The 13,948-nt window shown below is 29.7% G+C and overlaps 2 protein-coding genes across 5 annotated transcripts; one reads left to right on the top strand and one right to left on the bottom strand.

Moving 5' to 3' along the window:
- The first annotated feature begins 315 nt into the window (after positions 1-315).
- Positions 316-5,794, top strand: LOC145190170 (ADP-ribosyl cyclase/cyclic ADP-ribose hydrolase-like). 4 transcript variants are annotated; one of them, XM_090091378.1, is made up of 9 exons: positions 316-381; positions 644-710; positions 2,575-3,011; positions 3,167-3,261; positions 3,440-3,557; positions 4,306-4,403; positions 4,628-4,685; positions 5,079-5,165; positions 5,526-5,794. In XM_090091378.1, the coding sequence occupies exons 2-8, from the start codon at positions 668-670 to the stop codon at positions 5,118-5,120; spliced, it is 891 nt and encodes a 296-aa protein (XP_089947504.1). In that variant the 5' UTR covers positions 316-381; positions 644-667; the 3' UTR covers positions 5,121-5,165; positions 5,526-5,794. The 4 variants fall into 4 exon arrangements, 3 of the variants coding, with proteins under 3 accessions (XP_089947504.1, XP_089947505.1, XP_089947503.1); XM_090091377.1 differs by having other exon boundaries at positions 317-381; positions 4,628-4,723; XM_090091379.1 differs by lacking the exons at positions 5,079-5,165; positions 5,526-5,794 and adding an exon at positions 4,817-5,032.
- A 3,783-nt stretch (positions 5,795-9,577) lies between these two features.
- On the bottom strand, positions 9,578-11,377 carry LOC145190182 (uncharacterized). The gene is made up of 5 exons (XM_090091284.1): positions 11,267-11,377; positions 11,011-11,077; positions 10,689-10,888; positions 10,424-10,555; positions 9,578-10,310 (listed from the first exon to the last, which is right to left on the bottom strand). Exons 2-5 carry the CDS (start codon positions 11,013-11,015, stop codon positions 9,601-9,603), a joined length of 1,047 nt encoding a protein of 348 aa, XP_089947410.1. The 5' UTR covers positions 11,016-11,077; positions 11,267-11,377; the 3' UTR covers positions 9,578-9,600.
- Between the last annotated feature and the right edge of the window lie 2,571 nt (positions 11,378-13,948).

Genomic DNA, 13,948 nt, shown 5'->3' with positions numbered 1-13,948 from the left:
TCTACTTCGGCCGATCGTGCCTCTGAAAATCGAAGAAGTTTTAGAATATTACTTCAAGGAATCTTGTCTAATGTTCGAGTATCTATGAGGACAGTCCTTTTAATGTTGGAGTTATAAGATAATTTTATTTAAAAAAATGTAAGAAAAACTTTCTCGCTCTTTTATCGAATGACCAAAACTTGCACAAAAAAAAAGAGAAAAAATTCCGACACGATTTTTTAGAAATATTCAATTGCAGCAACAATCATTTTTATAAAGAGACGATCAGAAGTATCTGTTGTCTAACCCTATTTGATGCATGAAATCATGCTGAAGACTAATTGCCAGAATGTGATGCATTTAATTTCAATTAAAGATTTGAATTAAAAAAAAAACTAGAAAGTAAGATTTTCTAAATCTTTTTTTATTTTTAATTTACTCAGATATTTCAAAAATTTTCAATAATTATATTCCATACAACATGAACCATAACTTCTTATTTATTTCTATTGATTGAATTTAGAAACATCGCTTTCTAATTGTTTTACAAGCAAAAATCGTTAAATTGCACTGGTATTTTTAGATCAGATCATTTTTAAACAATTTAGATTTAGAGTCAAAAAAGTTATACACTCGTTTAGTTAAATTTCATTATCATTTATAGGCTCATTAAATGGATGAATCTTGAATGTTTTTTCAAATATTCTTGCTGCTGGGGCTCCTTGTAAAAGGTAAGACTTAAAAAAAGTTTTTGAACTTTTAGCGAAGTAAGTTTGATATGTAACTCTTAAGAGCAGAAATTTAAAGATAAGAAAACGACTATGATATTTGAAACACGATGAGACGAAGAGATGGAGAGTTTTATGTCGCAGAAAAACAAATTTGTTTAGAACAGCTCTTTAGGAAATGTTTTTATCAGAGTGGCCTGAAGATTGGGGCTGTGTTCTAAAATATTGGTGCCAAATAATATTTATTCAGCACCAAGATTTTAGAACGCAAGGCCCAGTTGACAAATGCGATACCCTTTTTTTAACCAATGTGTTAAACACATTTTTTCATGTTCTTATATACATAACATCTAGCCACGTGCCATTAGTAACAACACAATAGATTCTGTGAAAACATTTTTAGTCTGGACCAATATCTTTAGAGATATCAAAAAGTTGCTTTTCTGCTTGAGCTAAAGATGTCGGTTAGCAATCAAAAATCCAACATATAGCGGAGCAGTATTTCGTTAAAATGAAATAAGCGCACATGCTTCTTTCCAAATGCTTTTCAGTTAATAAAATAGCGCCACCTTTCAGTGCAATTTTCACGACAGTCCCATCAAACCCGGTGGCAATCAAGTAATTTAAATCAATACATTTTTCTTTACAATACCATAACTTAGCGGTTGATATGCATGTAGACAGAACTTTTGATGGAGTGGCCTAAATATGACGAAGAAGCTTTTTCTTCCTACGTGATGTATTTTTCTTCATGCTCTTGTGGATGACTTGACTAATCCAAGTAAATTGCTCGATCCTTCCTTTCGTCAAATAAGATAACCAACTTGAATATCCTTCACATTTTTTCTTTTATTATCTTATTACATGATAAATAACTGAATTGCTTGTTGTGCACTTTATTCACATCTTGAATATATTTATGTACGTTGCGTCCACATTTTGTGTTCTTTATCGTTATTTTTCAGTTATAGGTTAATCACGTGGCCAACAAAAACAAGATAAGAAAAATGTGAGCATTTTAAGGTGACGTGAACTGTTTAGGGTGATTATACATCCGTACAAATGTGTATGCGTGTATGCAAATTTTGCTTATTCACTTTTACTACTTATTTTAATTATGAAATTTGTATACTGCGTTGTACAATATATTGTGAAATATGTTGTGCAATGTGTTGTACGATGAGCATGCGTTGTACAATCGTAAATAGAAGTGCAATAGTTTCATAATAAAACTTTATTTTATTTCTACCGAATAATGACAATCTATTGCGAATGTCAAATTACTTTTCTATCCAGATTTTAAAATTAAAACATACATATCTCAATAACTTAAAATAGTTACACGAGTTTCTTTCTTTGTTTGAAATATTTCTGCAAAAAAGTCATTTGGTGCAAATCGCAAAACTAAAAGTTAGTGTAACAATTGTTCATCGTCTTCCATAAAACAAAAAACAAAAAAAAATTAAAAAATTTAGAGATCAAACTACGATCAAATTAGACATCAAATTACGATTTTGTTATTTATGTAAATGAAAAATATGAACAGCAAAAATCTGCATCAAAATGAAAGTGGTTAAAATCCAGATATATTGTTCTTCACTATGACGGTAGCTTTCAAACACATAAAACTCATAATCATACCTTACAAACATATACGAATAATTACAGCTTACAAACATATACGAACAATTATAGCTTACAAACATAAACTTATAACGTTTAATTATGTCAAATATGCACCAGTTTTGAATTTGTTTTGAATATAATTAACTTGTCGTTTACAACTACATTAACACAAGGGCGAGGAACAGTAATTGAAAAAGACGCTTGAATAATCTCATTCTAACACGTGTTCGTTTTTTATCAGATGTGATTGTGATTGCACCTTCAAACCCATTCGATTCTTCCCAGCCTTATTTACCAAGTGACATCAGTAACCAAGCTGCTTTAAGAGGAAACATCGATCCTGATTTTCAAAACTCTGACTCTGACTCAGATTGGTTAATAAACAATTATGTTAATAGCTTTAAAAACGATTTTAAACAAGCCACTACTAAAACTAGTATAAACAAAATATCAGAAATTCAAAAATATGGTACAACTCGACATATAAAAGAGATCTTTCTGGGAAGATGTTATGAATACCAATACAAAAATGGTGTTTTAGAAGAAAACGAATGGAACTGTGAGAAGCTATGGGAACTCTTTTTTAAAGCCTTTGGATTTAAAAAACCATGTGATGTCACTGCAGCTGATTACAAAGAACTCTTAGACAGCATTGAAGAAAGTATTCCTAGAGACAAAGTAAGTTGAATATCTATGAACTAAAGCAAATCGACGAAAAAATGTTGTTATTGACGACTAAAGCTGATTGTAAATAAGAAAATTGATAATATAACTTGAAACTATCACTAATGTTGCATAAAAATTTTCTTTTTAAATGTAAATTTAATAACTAGGCTTTACTTTGGTCTGGGACAAGGGAGTTGGCACATAAATATTCTGACTTTCTTTATACAAAGAGGTTTACAACATTAGAAGATACTTTAGCGGGGTAATATAGTTTTTTGAAATTATTTTTATTTTAAAGAATTGCGATGTTTTTTCAATTCTTCTATGAAGCATTTTGAAATCAATTTATTTAGAAATTGTATTTCATGCTGAACATTTTTTTAAAAACATAAAAGAAAAGTTTCATGAAATTAATTGAATTACCTATAAATTTTCTTTAGTTACCTTCTGAATGGTTTAACATGGTGTGGAAGTGTTAAACCTCCTGGTATCAACTTTAACCAATGCCCTTGGGAATGCTCAATACAAGCACCTTATTGGTCAATGGCAAACCAAAGAGTGTGAATTCCTTTTTTTATTGCTTTGAAATTCGTTTTAACTGAACGGTTCTAGTTCTATCATATTTATAAGGAAATTGTACTAAAAAAATGTTATCAAGGCATATTGCCTTTATTAGATAAAAAAAAATGGTCAATTTTTATAACAGCTCATAAAATTTATGCTTTTTGCTGAAATGTTAATGACTCAACATTTTGATATATTAACAACTAGGTAACTTTTGATAAACCTAGCATTTATTGAATTATAAACCTTACATTCGTTCTGCACCTGTCTTATGAAAGATTTTATGCTGTGTAATCAGCGTTAAAGGAAAGTTCTTTCAGTTTATTAGGCGAATGATTTGCCATCAACCTGTGTTTGTAATTAGGCTTACTGAATTATTGTTCTCATTGTGTTTGCTGCGAATTATCGCTAATAAACAAGTGGTTTGGCACTTTTATTTTTAAAGTGAGAAAAAATAAGCGAAGAAAAAATAGTAGATTATAAAACTACTAAATCAATTGGTAGTGGTCAATTTTATCGAATTCATTTCTAATTTCTTAATGCATAAAAATATTTTTGAATAAAAATACTCGGCTGTAATATCACAGTTACTAAGGTTTAGATCTTTTCAAATTAATGTCACGTTGATAATTATAAAAATTTATTAACAAACTTCACAATGATTTTTTTTTATAGTTTTGCAATGATAATTTATTTATAATTAAAGTTATCTAATAGATTTTGTTATTTTTAAAAACAATAGTTTGCACGAAAATTATCCGGAATCATACACATTGTATTAAATGGAACCAGACAGCATTACAACGATAGAAAGATATACCCTGCATACATGAAACATAGGTGATATATTTTTTTAAATTATTTTTGGTCTACATATAAAAAAAAACATTTTAGTTTCGACATTTTTTAGAAATACAAACCTTATTGATAACAGGTAGTTGAATGAAACTAATTTGTTCCATTACCTGTCATCAAAAAGATTTTTTGTTTTTTAATCACAAAAAGATACCTATTTTAAAAATATGATTTTTTTAAGCTATTACTTTTCAGTTATTATTTTTCAGGTATTATTTGGGACCTTTTATGATTCCAGAGTTGAACAGCAAAAACATAACAATGGTGGTAATTATTATTGCTCATACACTGCATCTTAAACCACTGTAAATAAAATTCATGTTATTTTATTATTATAATTTGATGACTTTCAATCCACGAGTACAATTTTAATACAACTTTTTTTGTACAAGCTCAAGAAGCCATTCTTATTCACAAATCTGGTTTAAGCAAAAAACACATTTAATAAAAACTGCCCAAAACGTTTTAGGTAGGTCTGAATGAACAAAACAGTTTGCATTAATAAATACCTTCACACTTTCTATTTTTTGCTTACGATTAAAAACATGGCGCCGCAATCTCATTCAGCCTATAACTTTTCAATTTAAAATAGCTTTTCTATTAAAATTAAGTTAACAAGTTTAATTAAATTTCATTTACATTTCATTATTACTTGTTAAGAGAGAGCTGTGGGCAAAAGACTGTAAAAGTGCTGGTGGATGATATAAAAGCAAAAAATATTCCAGTTGTATGTTATGATGATCCAAGGTAGACGTTTTTTTTTACTTAAGAACCACTTTTCTATGTTAATCATAAGTATCACAATATGCAATTGAGATTTTCTTAATATATGTGCCATGAAAAGAGCTCTATACTATTAGTAAACATCATAAACGTTTAAGCACGTGGCGTAACACCCTCAATTTTAACCTCTAAGAATTTTACTAACAGCAAATCACATTTTGTTAACAGGAATAAAAGAGATTATAGAGAAATTTTTTATAATGTTAAAAAAATTATTTAAATTATTCGAGACCACCTACAACTGAGAGTTTTAAATTGAGGGTGATAACCATTAGTTGATTTTAATGTGACATCATCACTAAGAACCTTATCATACTTTTATAGCGTTGTAAAACATATTTTGTGTGTGGATGATCCTAACTCCCTGGAATGCATCCAAGTTTCGAGCGGAATTCAATTGTGACCAAATTACTGCAACAGTATTTTATTTTAAACGAAAACTTCTTAAGCGGTTTATAACATCAATATTTTTACTTGATTTTATTTATTTTTTAATTGCTATAACTTTTGTAAGGCTGACATTTTTTATTTTTTTGTAAAACGTTTTTTACTTATATAACTATCTTTATTTATATAACTATGTTTTACCATATTATATTACTATCTTTCTTTATTATATATATATATATATATATATATATATATATATATATATATATATATATATATATATATATATATTAAGAGATATAAAGAGAGAATAATAAATATACTTAGAAAAACACAGTCATAATGTAAAATATTGTTTAAGAAATCTGTGTAGAATATTATATGATCAAAATTAAAGTATCTTTTTACGATTCCAAGATATCGACAGTTGGGTCAAAGACATAATAGGTCAAATTGAGCATTCAATTATCTCTATTACAAATTTTTAAATAACTGCTTTCCTTGTAATTTTTTAAAGCTTATCATGTTTTGATTATACAAAATATTTACGATTGGATATTGAAGACACAACATCTGCTACCTCACTGTTGTTTTCTTTCACTGTTGTGAGCTCCACTTACATAGGGTTGTGAACAACTGAAAACGTTACAGTAAAACTGTAACTCAAACCAAAACTTAAGTAAAGCCGAAACCGAAACAGACCGAAACTTAAAAACCAAATCAATGTCAAGATAGCATGAAATTACTACTTTATATATACAGTGTGTCTTATAAGTCACTACAGAAACTTAACCTATGTAATGTGCAAAAATATATCTTTCTTTTTGAACCCAATCATATTTTATCTTTATTATCATTGGTTAGGGTTTATGTAAACTACTAAATTCTGCATATCAGTTGGAAGCCATCAATTGGAGCTAGCAGATTAACCATAACGAAAGGAATTCGCGATATGGTTTTTGGAAAACCAGCCAGATAGTTTAGACAAAGTTTTGTGAAGATAAGGCATATTTTCATCTAGACGGAATTGTTTATAACCATGAACACTTTCATTTGAAGTGAAAATTGCGTCAAAAAGTTCCCTGACCCTTTTAATAGCAATTTGAAACCTATCTATTACGTCTGCGAATATAAATTGGCTTCGAAATTTTGGTTTGTAGAGAAAAATTACCATAAAATCCCTAAAAAAATTAGTAGTCCAATAAAAATTGGTGAGATTGTAACCCATAGGTATGCCTCTGTGTGTACAAAACTTCAGCTAGAGATAGATCTCAGCTAGAAAAAGATAGATCTCAGCTAGAAAAAGATAGATCTCAGCTAGAAAAAGATAGATCTCAGCTAGAAAAATGATCAAAAAGCAAACAAAAAAAGGAAAAAAGCATTTTTTTTCCCAAAATGATATTAAATTGAAGTTTTCCCTTTTTCGCTTCTTTGTTTTGATGTGTTTGCTTTTTAACTTTGCCAAACTCAAAATATTGAAAGGGATCTTATAAACCAGAATAAGCTTTACATCTAAATAACAACTTAAAGACTTAGTTTTCTATTTTCATCTAAGTACCTTATTTTATTTTATTAGAAAAAAATGGAAAAATATTTTGCCAGATTTTCATTGCTGTTGATACAATAATGATTTTCTTCACTTTTTTTTTTTTTTTTTTTCAATTTTTCAAGATTTCAAGATCTGGTTACACAGCAAAAACTTTCTTTTTAATGAATAATAAAAGCCCTACTTTTTTTCTGCATTTGATTTAGATTCAAAGATTTTCTAGAACAAAATCACAAAAGTCTAAATCTGAATACTATAGACTAAAACATTAGGGATGCTTGGTATTTGTAATCAACAACACAGCTTGTATGCCTTTCAGCATATTCTGGATACGTGGAGATTTGTTTGAAGCTCTATCAGTGATGAGGAAAACCTTGATTTGCGACCTCTGCTGCCTGTTCCATTTGCAGGCCATTTGACTGTCAATAAAGTCTTTATAATGATGAAACACTACATGAATCATAGTACTGTCATTTGGAAAGGCAAGGTAGGATGTTTTAAGTTGATCAACCTTTTTGTAGTAGTCTGCTTCTAGCACTGAACCAAAACAGCTTTTTAGAACCGAATCAAATTTCCTCAGAGCATCAATGATTCCAAAAGCTTGAAAAGCTGATATTTGAATATGAATTATGCTGTTTGAAGACGATCAACATTTTAAAGCAATTTCTGACATTTATTTCTTTTGAAATGACCTCCATGATATGGACTCTGTTTGATGTTGAGGGATAAAGACCCAATTTCAGCATCGGACCAGATGCTTTGGAGTGTTTTAAACAACCAGAAAATGATGCAGTTCAGAGAAAGGAATGATGTCAAGGATGAGTGTGGCATTAGATATACTCATAATTGGCTCGTGAACCAGATTTCAATTCATTTTTGGTTTGGCCAAAACACTTCCAGAATTTCTGAAGAATTGCAGACTTCACTTGAGAGAGCCTAAAGTCTTTTTAGGTTTTCACGGAATGTGGATTTGATGCATTTGTGAAGAAACTCTTTGCCTAATGGACTCAAGCAATCATTGAATCTCACTGGTGGTGGTTTAAGATCAAGTTAGCGCGCTTCAAATGGGTATTTCTCATTCAACTTTAATTAGCCAATCTAGCAAATCAGGTAATCACAGTCTTGATCCCAGATTTCAACTTTAATGCGGATGGAAATGAAGTCATACAAAGAGACGGGAGTGACATCCTTTCCTTCGTCTTTTCTCCCCATGATAGTGCGAGAAGTTTTACAAATGCCTTGGGGGAACTCTTACATTAAAAACGTTAAAGTTAAGTTCGTCCTTCTTTTTAATAAAGTTTTTCAGCATATTTTTTAATCTTTTAACCAAATATGGTTAAAAAGTAAAAAATATAGCTGAAAAATTACTAAAAAAGAAAGCCGAAAAAAAAGAAGAGAAATATTAAATGTATGTAAACAAAACAAATACACCGTATGGATTTACAGGTATAATTTCCTCTTTTCTAAATTCTTTTTATTTTGTATTACTTTTCCTTGTTGTTTTTTTTTGTGTGTTGAATCAATTTCGTGCATAACTTTTTTTATAAAATAATTTACAGTATTCACTAAGCAACAGTTATAGCTTCAAAAAGGAAAAATCTCAATAATATATTAATTATAAGAAAAACTTTTTTTTCTTCTGTTTTTTTCCTTGCTTTTTGATCGTTTTTCTGAGATCAACTCGCTCGTGCAAACTGGGCAACTTTTGAACATAAACTTAACCGTTTTAATGAAAAGCTGTGTTACCGCTTTTTTGAGCATTTTTAGTGGTTTTAAATGGTTTTCTCACCATAGATTTTTTGTTGCTCATGTAGTTGAAAAATAACAATAAAATTTGCTGCCCACTCTCCGTTGAGCTTACATATATTGGTCGGTCAACAAACTCTTTAAAAGTGCGGCCACAGAAAACGACTTGAAGCGAAAAATTTAACCTTTTGAACACTTAAAGCCCTGTAACTCAGTAACCGCAAAAGAATTTAACTTAAAGTTTTGTACACATAGAGGGATACCTATGGGTTACAATCCCATTAACTTTTATTGAAGTGCTAATTTTTTTAGGAATTTTATGGTAATTTTTCTCTTTCACATAAAATGATTGATGACTAAATTAGTTGTTCGTTATCAATTTTCCAAATATTGTTGTTCATTAAATTAACGAAAACAGTAATGAATTTTTTTCTAGGTAAATTTTTTTCTACCAAGTTTCTTAAGTCTACCGATCGGTTTATGGAATACCCGGATATTTTTTTTCAGACGTAATCCAAACGTAGTTTTGTGGGTTTTTGCGCTGGCAAAGAAATTGCGTTTCTTTTGACCAATTCGGTTATATTAAGTATATTTGATGTCTCAGCTCAAACCTAAAAAATCTTGTCTGTCAAAACACTCTGCTGAAAACAACAAAACTTTTGTTTTTAAACCCTTTTTAATGAAATGCAAACAATTTCAGAATGTTTTTTTTTCTCTTTAAAAAGACGGCTTAAAAGTCAAATTTTGTTCATCTATGGAGATTGGCTTACCACTTTTATGAGATTCTTCACATGCTGAAGCTATTAAAGATACCATCATTACATTTTTACCAGTGACAATTGGAGGTGTTCCCTCGATAACCTCTAGAAAGTGATCAAGCTCGCTCGCATAACCTTCTGCATAACGTTGCGGAAACGAATGCAGAATCAAATCTCGCGAAACTTGGTCTTTAGTTGATTTAATTGTAGAAGTTTTATGCTGGTTAACACTCTCTAACATACCCAGCTCTCCAAACACCTCAACGCGCTGGTCATATCCATATGCAGCAAAACGACTTATATCAATTTGAGCAATGCTTCCTGAGGCAAACTTCATTGTTATTGAAACGGTGTCTACGTCATCCATTTCAGATATACTTTTACGAAAAGCGTGAGCGTGGGTAAAAACAGATACAGGATACTCATCTAATATCCAAGTGATCATATCAATGTCGTGCACTGCGCAATCGTGAAAAATCCCACCAGATATCTTCAGGTAGTCATTACTGGGTAGAGGCGAATCGCGACTGATACATCGTACCATGTGTATTTTACCTATTTCTCCTGACCGGGCAGCATTGCGAACGCTAGCATGTGACTTGTCGAAGCGACGGTTAAATGCACAGAATATAGGGACGTTTGCCTCAGCGGCCTTCTCATAGCAAACAACTAAAAAAGATTTATACATAGAGAGTGCAGTGAAAAACATTATTACAGTAAAGTTGTGGCAAAGATATAAAAAATAGGAATCTTGTGATAAAAGAAAACTATAAAACACTTACTAGTATCTTCCAATTCTAATGCGATTGGTTTTTCACAAAATATTGCTTTTTTTGCTTCAATGCATTTACAAACTAACTCCTGATGAGCAGCAGTTACTGTTGCAATGATTACGCCGTCAACTGATTCGTCATCTAATAAATATAATCAATATTTATAAAAATGTTAAGCAAAATGTACAAAATATATGTAAATAACAATTTAATTTACCGAATATGATAATTTATTACATAATAAATACCTCTAAACAAAAGAAAAATTTATTACTTAGAACTATATCTATTTGATCAACATTAACCACTTTAGTGTCTTCAAGTCCGAATGAACTTTTGAGCTGTTCAGCTTTATCGATGTCAATCTCAACAAAGTACTTGATTTCAACTCGGGGATTTCGGTAGCAGTTCCCAGTATGAATAGTCCCTGCTCGACCAACTCCACAAATAGCTAATCCATACTTTTTCAACGAGCTAATTTTGTTAAAAAGAAAGCGTAGAAAAAAGACACTTTAGTTTTTAATCGGTTAGATTTTAATTTTTGCACCAGAATTTGTAACAAAACACGACTAGTCAAATTGGTAACAGATTCTTACCTCATGGTTTTTTTAAATTTTGATATCGACCAAAACCTTTCTTCGTAATGACGATTTTTATTTATTTCTACGAAAAAAAATAAACTTTTGGTTAAAAAAACGAATTCGAATTCTTTTTTTAACGTTTTTATTATCTCTTCCATACAAACTAAAGCACCAAAAGAATATCAAAGCTTCGTTTTCTTATTCTTTTGTCAGAAACTTGCGATGTGGAACGCAAGCACTCGTCGCATCTCTTAAAAAAATTTTTTCTTACATTTCCGGATTTTGGTCGTGTTTTTCCAGTTAGTTCGTTCGTTAGCAAACTTTTCTTAAGTACTGTTCAAAATGACGTCATTAGATCATAAGGTCATGCGATTGAGAAGAAAAAATTAACGAGAATTAAATAAAGTGAAATTAAAAATACTTAGTTATCATTTCATTAAATTCTTTTTTTTTTTACATTTCTTTAACAAATTTGAAGTATAATTATTCAGAGACACTTGCAATGTTGTTTAACTAAATTCGATCTGTCGCTAAAAGTGAAATTATCTAAATTTGCACGGATATTGCAAAAAAATGCGATTCCCAGAAACTAATATTGACTGACTGCAAATTGATTTCTAAAGACGTCTTCTGCAATAATAAATTATGAAATTCTTATTACACAGTTTAAACTTTAAACAAGATATTTATTGTTGTTATTGATTGCGTTACTATCTTTGTCGTTTTCGATGTTATGTTAACCAAAGCGATCGTCTTTAATACGTTGACTATATTTACTTGGTAGCTTTTTTTAGCGCATGATAAAAAAATTACTTCATTTTGTGGCCATTTTTAAATCTTGCTTTACATTCAGGTTATGCTGCAGAAAATAATTCAAAAACTAGTTAGTCGTCAATTTTCTTGAAAATTTACGTAGCAATTAAAACAACAACAACAACAACATTTTTTTATCAAGCCTCGTCTGCTAATCGAGTTATTTTTATATGAACATTGAGCAGTGAATACGCGTTCTTTTTTTTGTTTGTTTGTTGTTGTTGTTGTTTTTTACAAACGCGTTTATAAAAAACTACAAGCCCAAAAATCTTGAGAAACTATTAGTACTAAGTTACTTTTCGATAAGAAACTTTATTTCGTTATGAGTGCGAGGAATATTTCCTCATTTGTGTTTTGTTCAGAGACAAATCTGAGAATTAAATTACATAGAATGATGGAGTTCAAATAATTTTTAGTTGGCTGTAAAACATTTTATCTTACTTGTGAACATGTTTTAAAATTTCATTGTATTTACTTTTTCTCTTTTGATAATCTGAAACTTAAGAAACTCTTAAGCAACTTTTAGTACAAAAGTTGTAAATAAAAATACTTTTAAAATGAGAAACTTTCTAAAATACTATTTGCTTGGTTTCTTATATGTAAAAAAAAAACGTGTTAAATTCAAATTTCTATATCAAATATTTGAAATAAATCGATTTGATTTCTATGTCAGATATTTGAAAATCGATTTAAATTTAATTTTTAGACTTAAACCTACAAAGTTATAAGATTCTAGAAAATAATCTGATACTTCAGGTAATGATTTAACCTTTCAAGGCGCATGCGCTGAATCGCTAATCGATTAGACCCGTTCAACTTATTTTAAAAAAAAGAAAAAACATTTTGTATGAATATAATCATGTCACACCATAAACTTTTGGAGTTTTAAATCCATAAAGAGTTCTATTTTAACAAACTTCAGAATATTCGATTTATTTAAAAAAAAAAAAACTGATATAAAAATTCGTTATTCGCTATTAATGGAAAAACCAAACGCTGACGCTTAACGTACGTAGAATGAGAAATTGAAAAAATAGTTGAAAGTTTTTTAATCTCTTTTCATTGTTCTTTGTTTTTGTTTTATCTTTACAAATTGAGAGAGTTTAACAGATGAAACGAAATGCTTACCGTGTTCCAGGTTTAAAATATATTTTCTTTAACTAGTTTCCTGCGCCTCTAACAACCCCCGTGGTTTGAGCAAATGATTGTAAATTCTGAAAAATTAACCGCTGATATAAAGATAACGATGATATCGGATGATATCCAGGAGTCGTGGCGACATCATTTGCTCATTTTGTTATAAAGATAGGATTCTACAAGCACAAAGAGCCATATTATTTTCAAAGTTGTGTTCTTTTAGACAAAATAAATTTCAGCTGAATTTTTTTTTCTTTTGCAGGCGCCTTAAAAATTATGAAAGCATTTCATATAAATTAAATTTTAAAAATCAAATTAGTATCTTTACTATTAATTACACAAAAACATAGAATTGCATACAAGTCCGTTACAAGGTGGGCCTCTGGAGCTCAGGTAATGCTTCAAAAAAAAAAGAAAAGAAAAAAAAGGTTCTCACTTCTCTTTAAAAATTTTTGTGAAGGTTAACGTTTCTTTTTGACATTTTCTTTTTATCATTTTTTTTTTTGGTTTTTGCGAGTTGACAAGAAAAAGTTGCATAAAAGTTTTCTTTAAAAAAAAGTTGCATAAGTTTTATCTATTTACGCAAAAATACATGCCAATCAAACGATTTTGTAAGAAAAGAGACTTTATATTTTGATGCCAACACAGGAGTAAAATTTAGTTTTTATTTGCTCTCTTTGTTCAAAAATTGTTTCTATTGGTTAAGAATCACTTCAATTGGTCATGAAAAATTTTTATTGGATGAGAATTGTTTTACAGTTCTTCCGAGTGCTAAGGGGATAACACAAAGTTAAAAACTAATATGATGGATCAGGCCTAAATTAATAAGTTTATCTAAAGCCGTTATCTTAAACCGTTGGTGCTGCCTTGTTTAATGCTCAATGTTTATTGGTCAGGAGGAGGAAATAAGAACTCCGCATTATAAAATAAATTACACAAAATGTTGTGATGAATTATTTTTTTTAAAGTATTCACAACACGTTGCCTCAAATCAGCTTTGATA

This window comes from Hydra viridissima, unplaced genomic scaffold (genome assembly GCF_058129835.1).
Source record: "Hydra viridissima isolate aposymbiotic clone 2 unplaced genomic scaffold, HvirCarnegie_v1 scaffold_6, whole genome shotgun sequence".
Classification (NCBI taxonomy): domain Eukaryota; kingdom Metazoa; phylum Cnidaria; class Hydrozoa; order Anthoathecata; family Hydridae; genus Hydra; species Hydra viridissima.
This window is presented reverse-complemented; position numbering and strand designations above follow the sequence as displayed.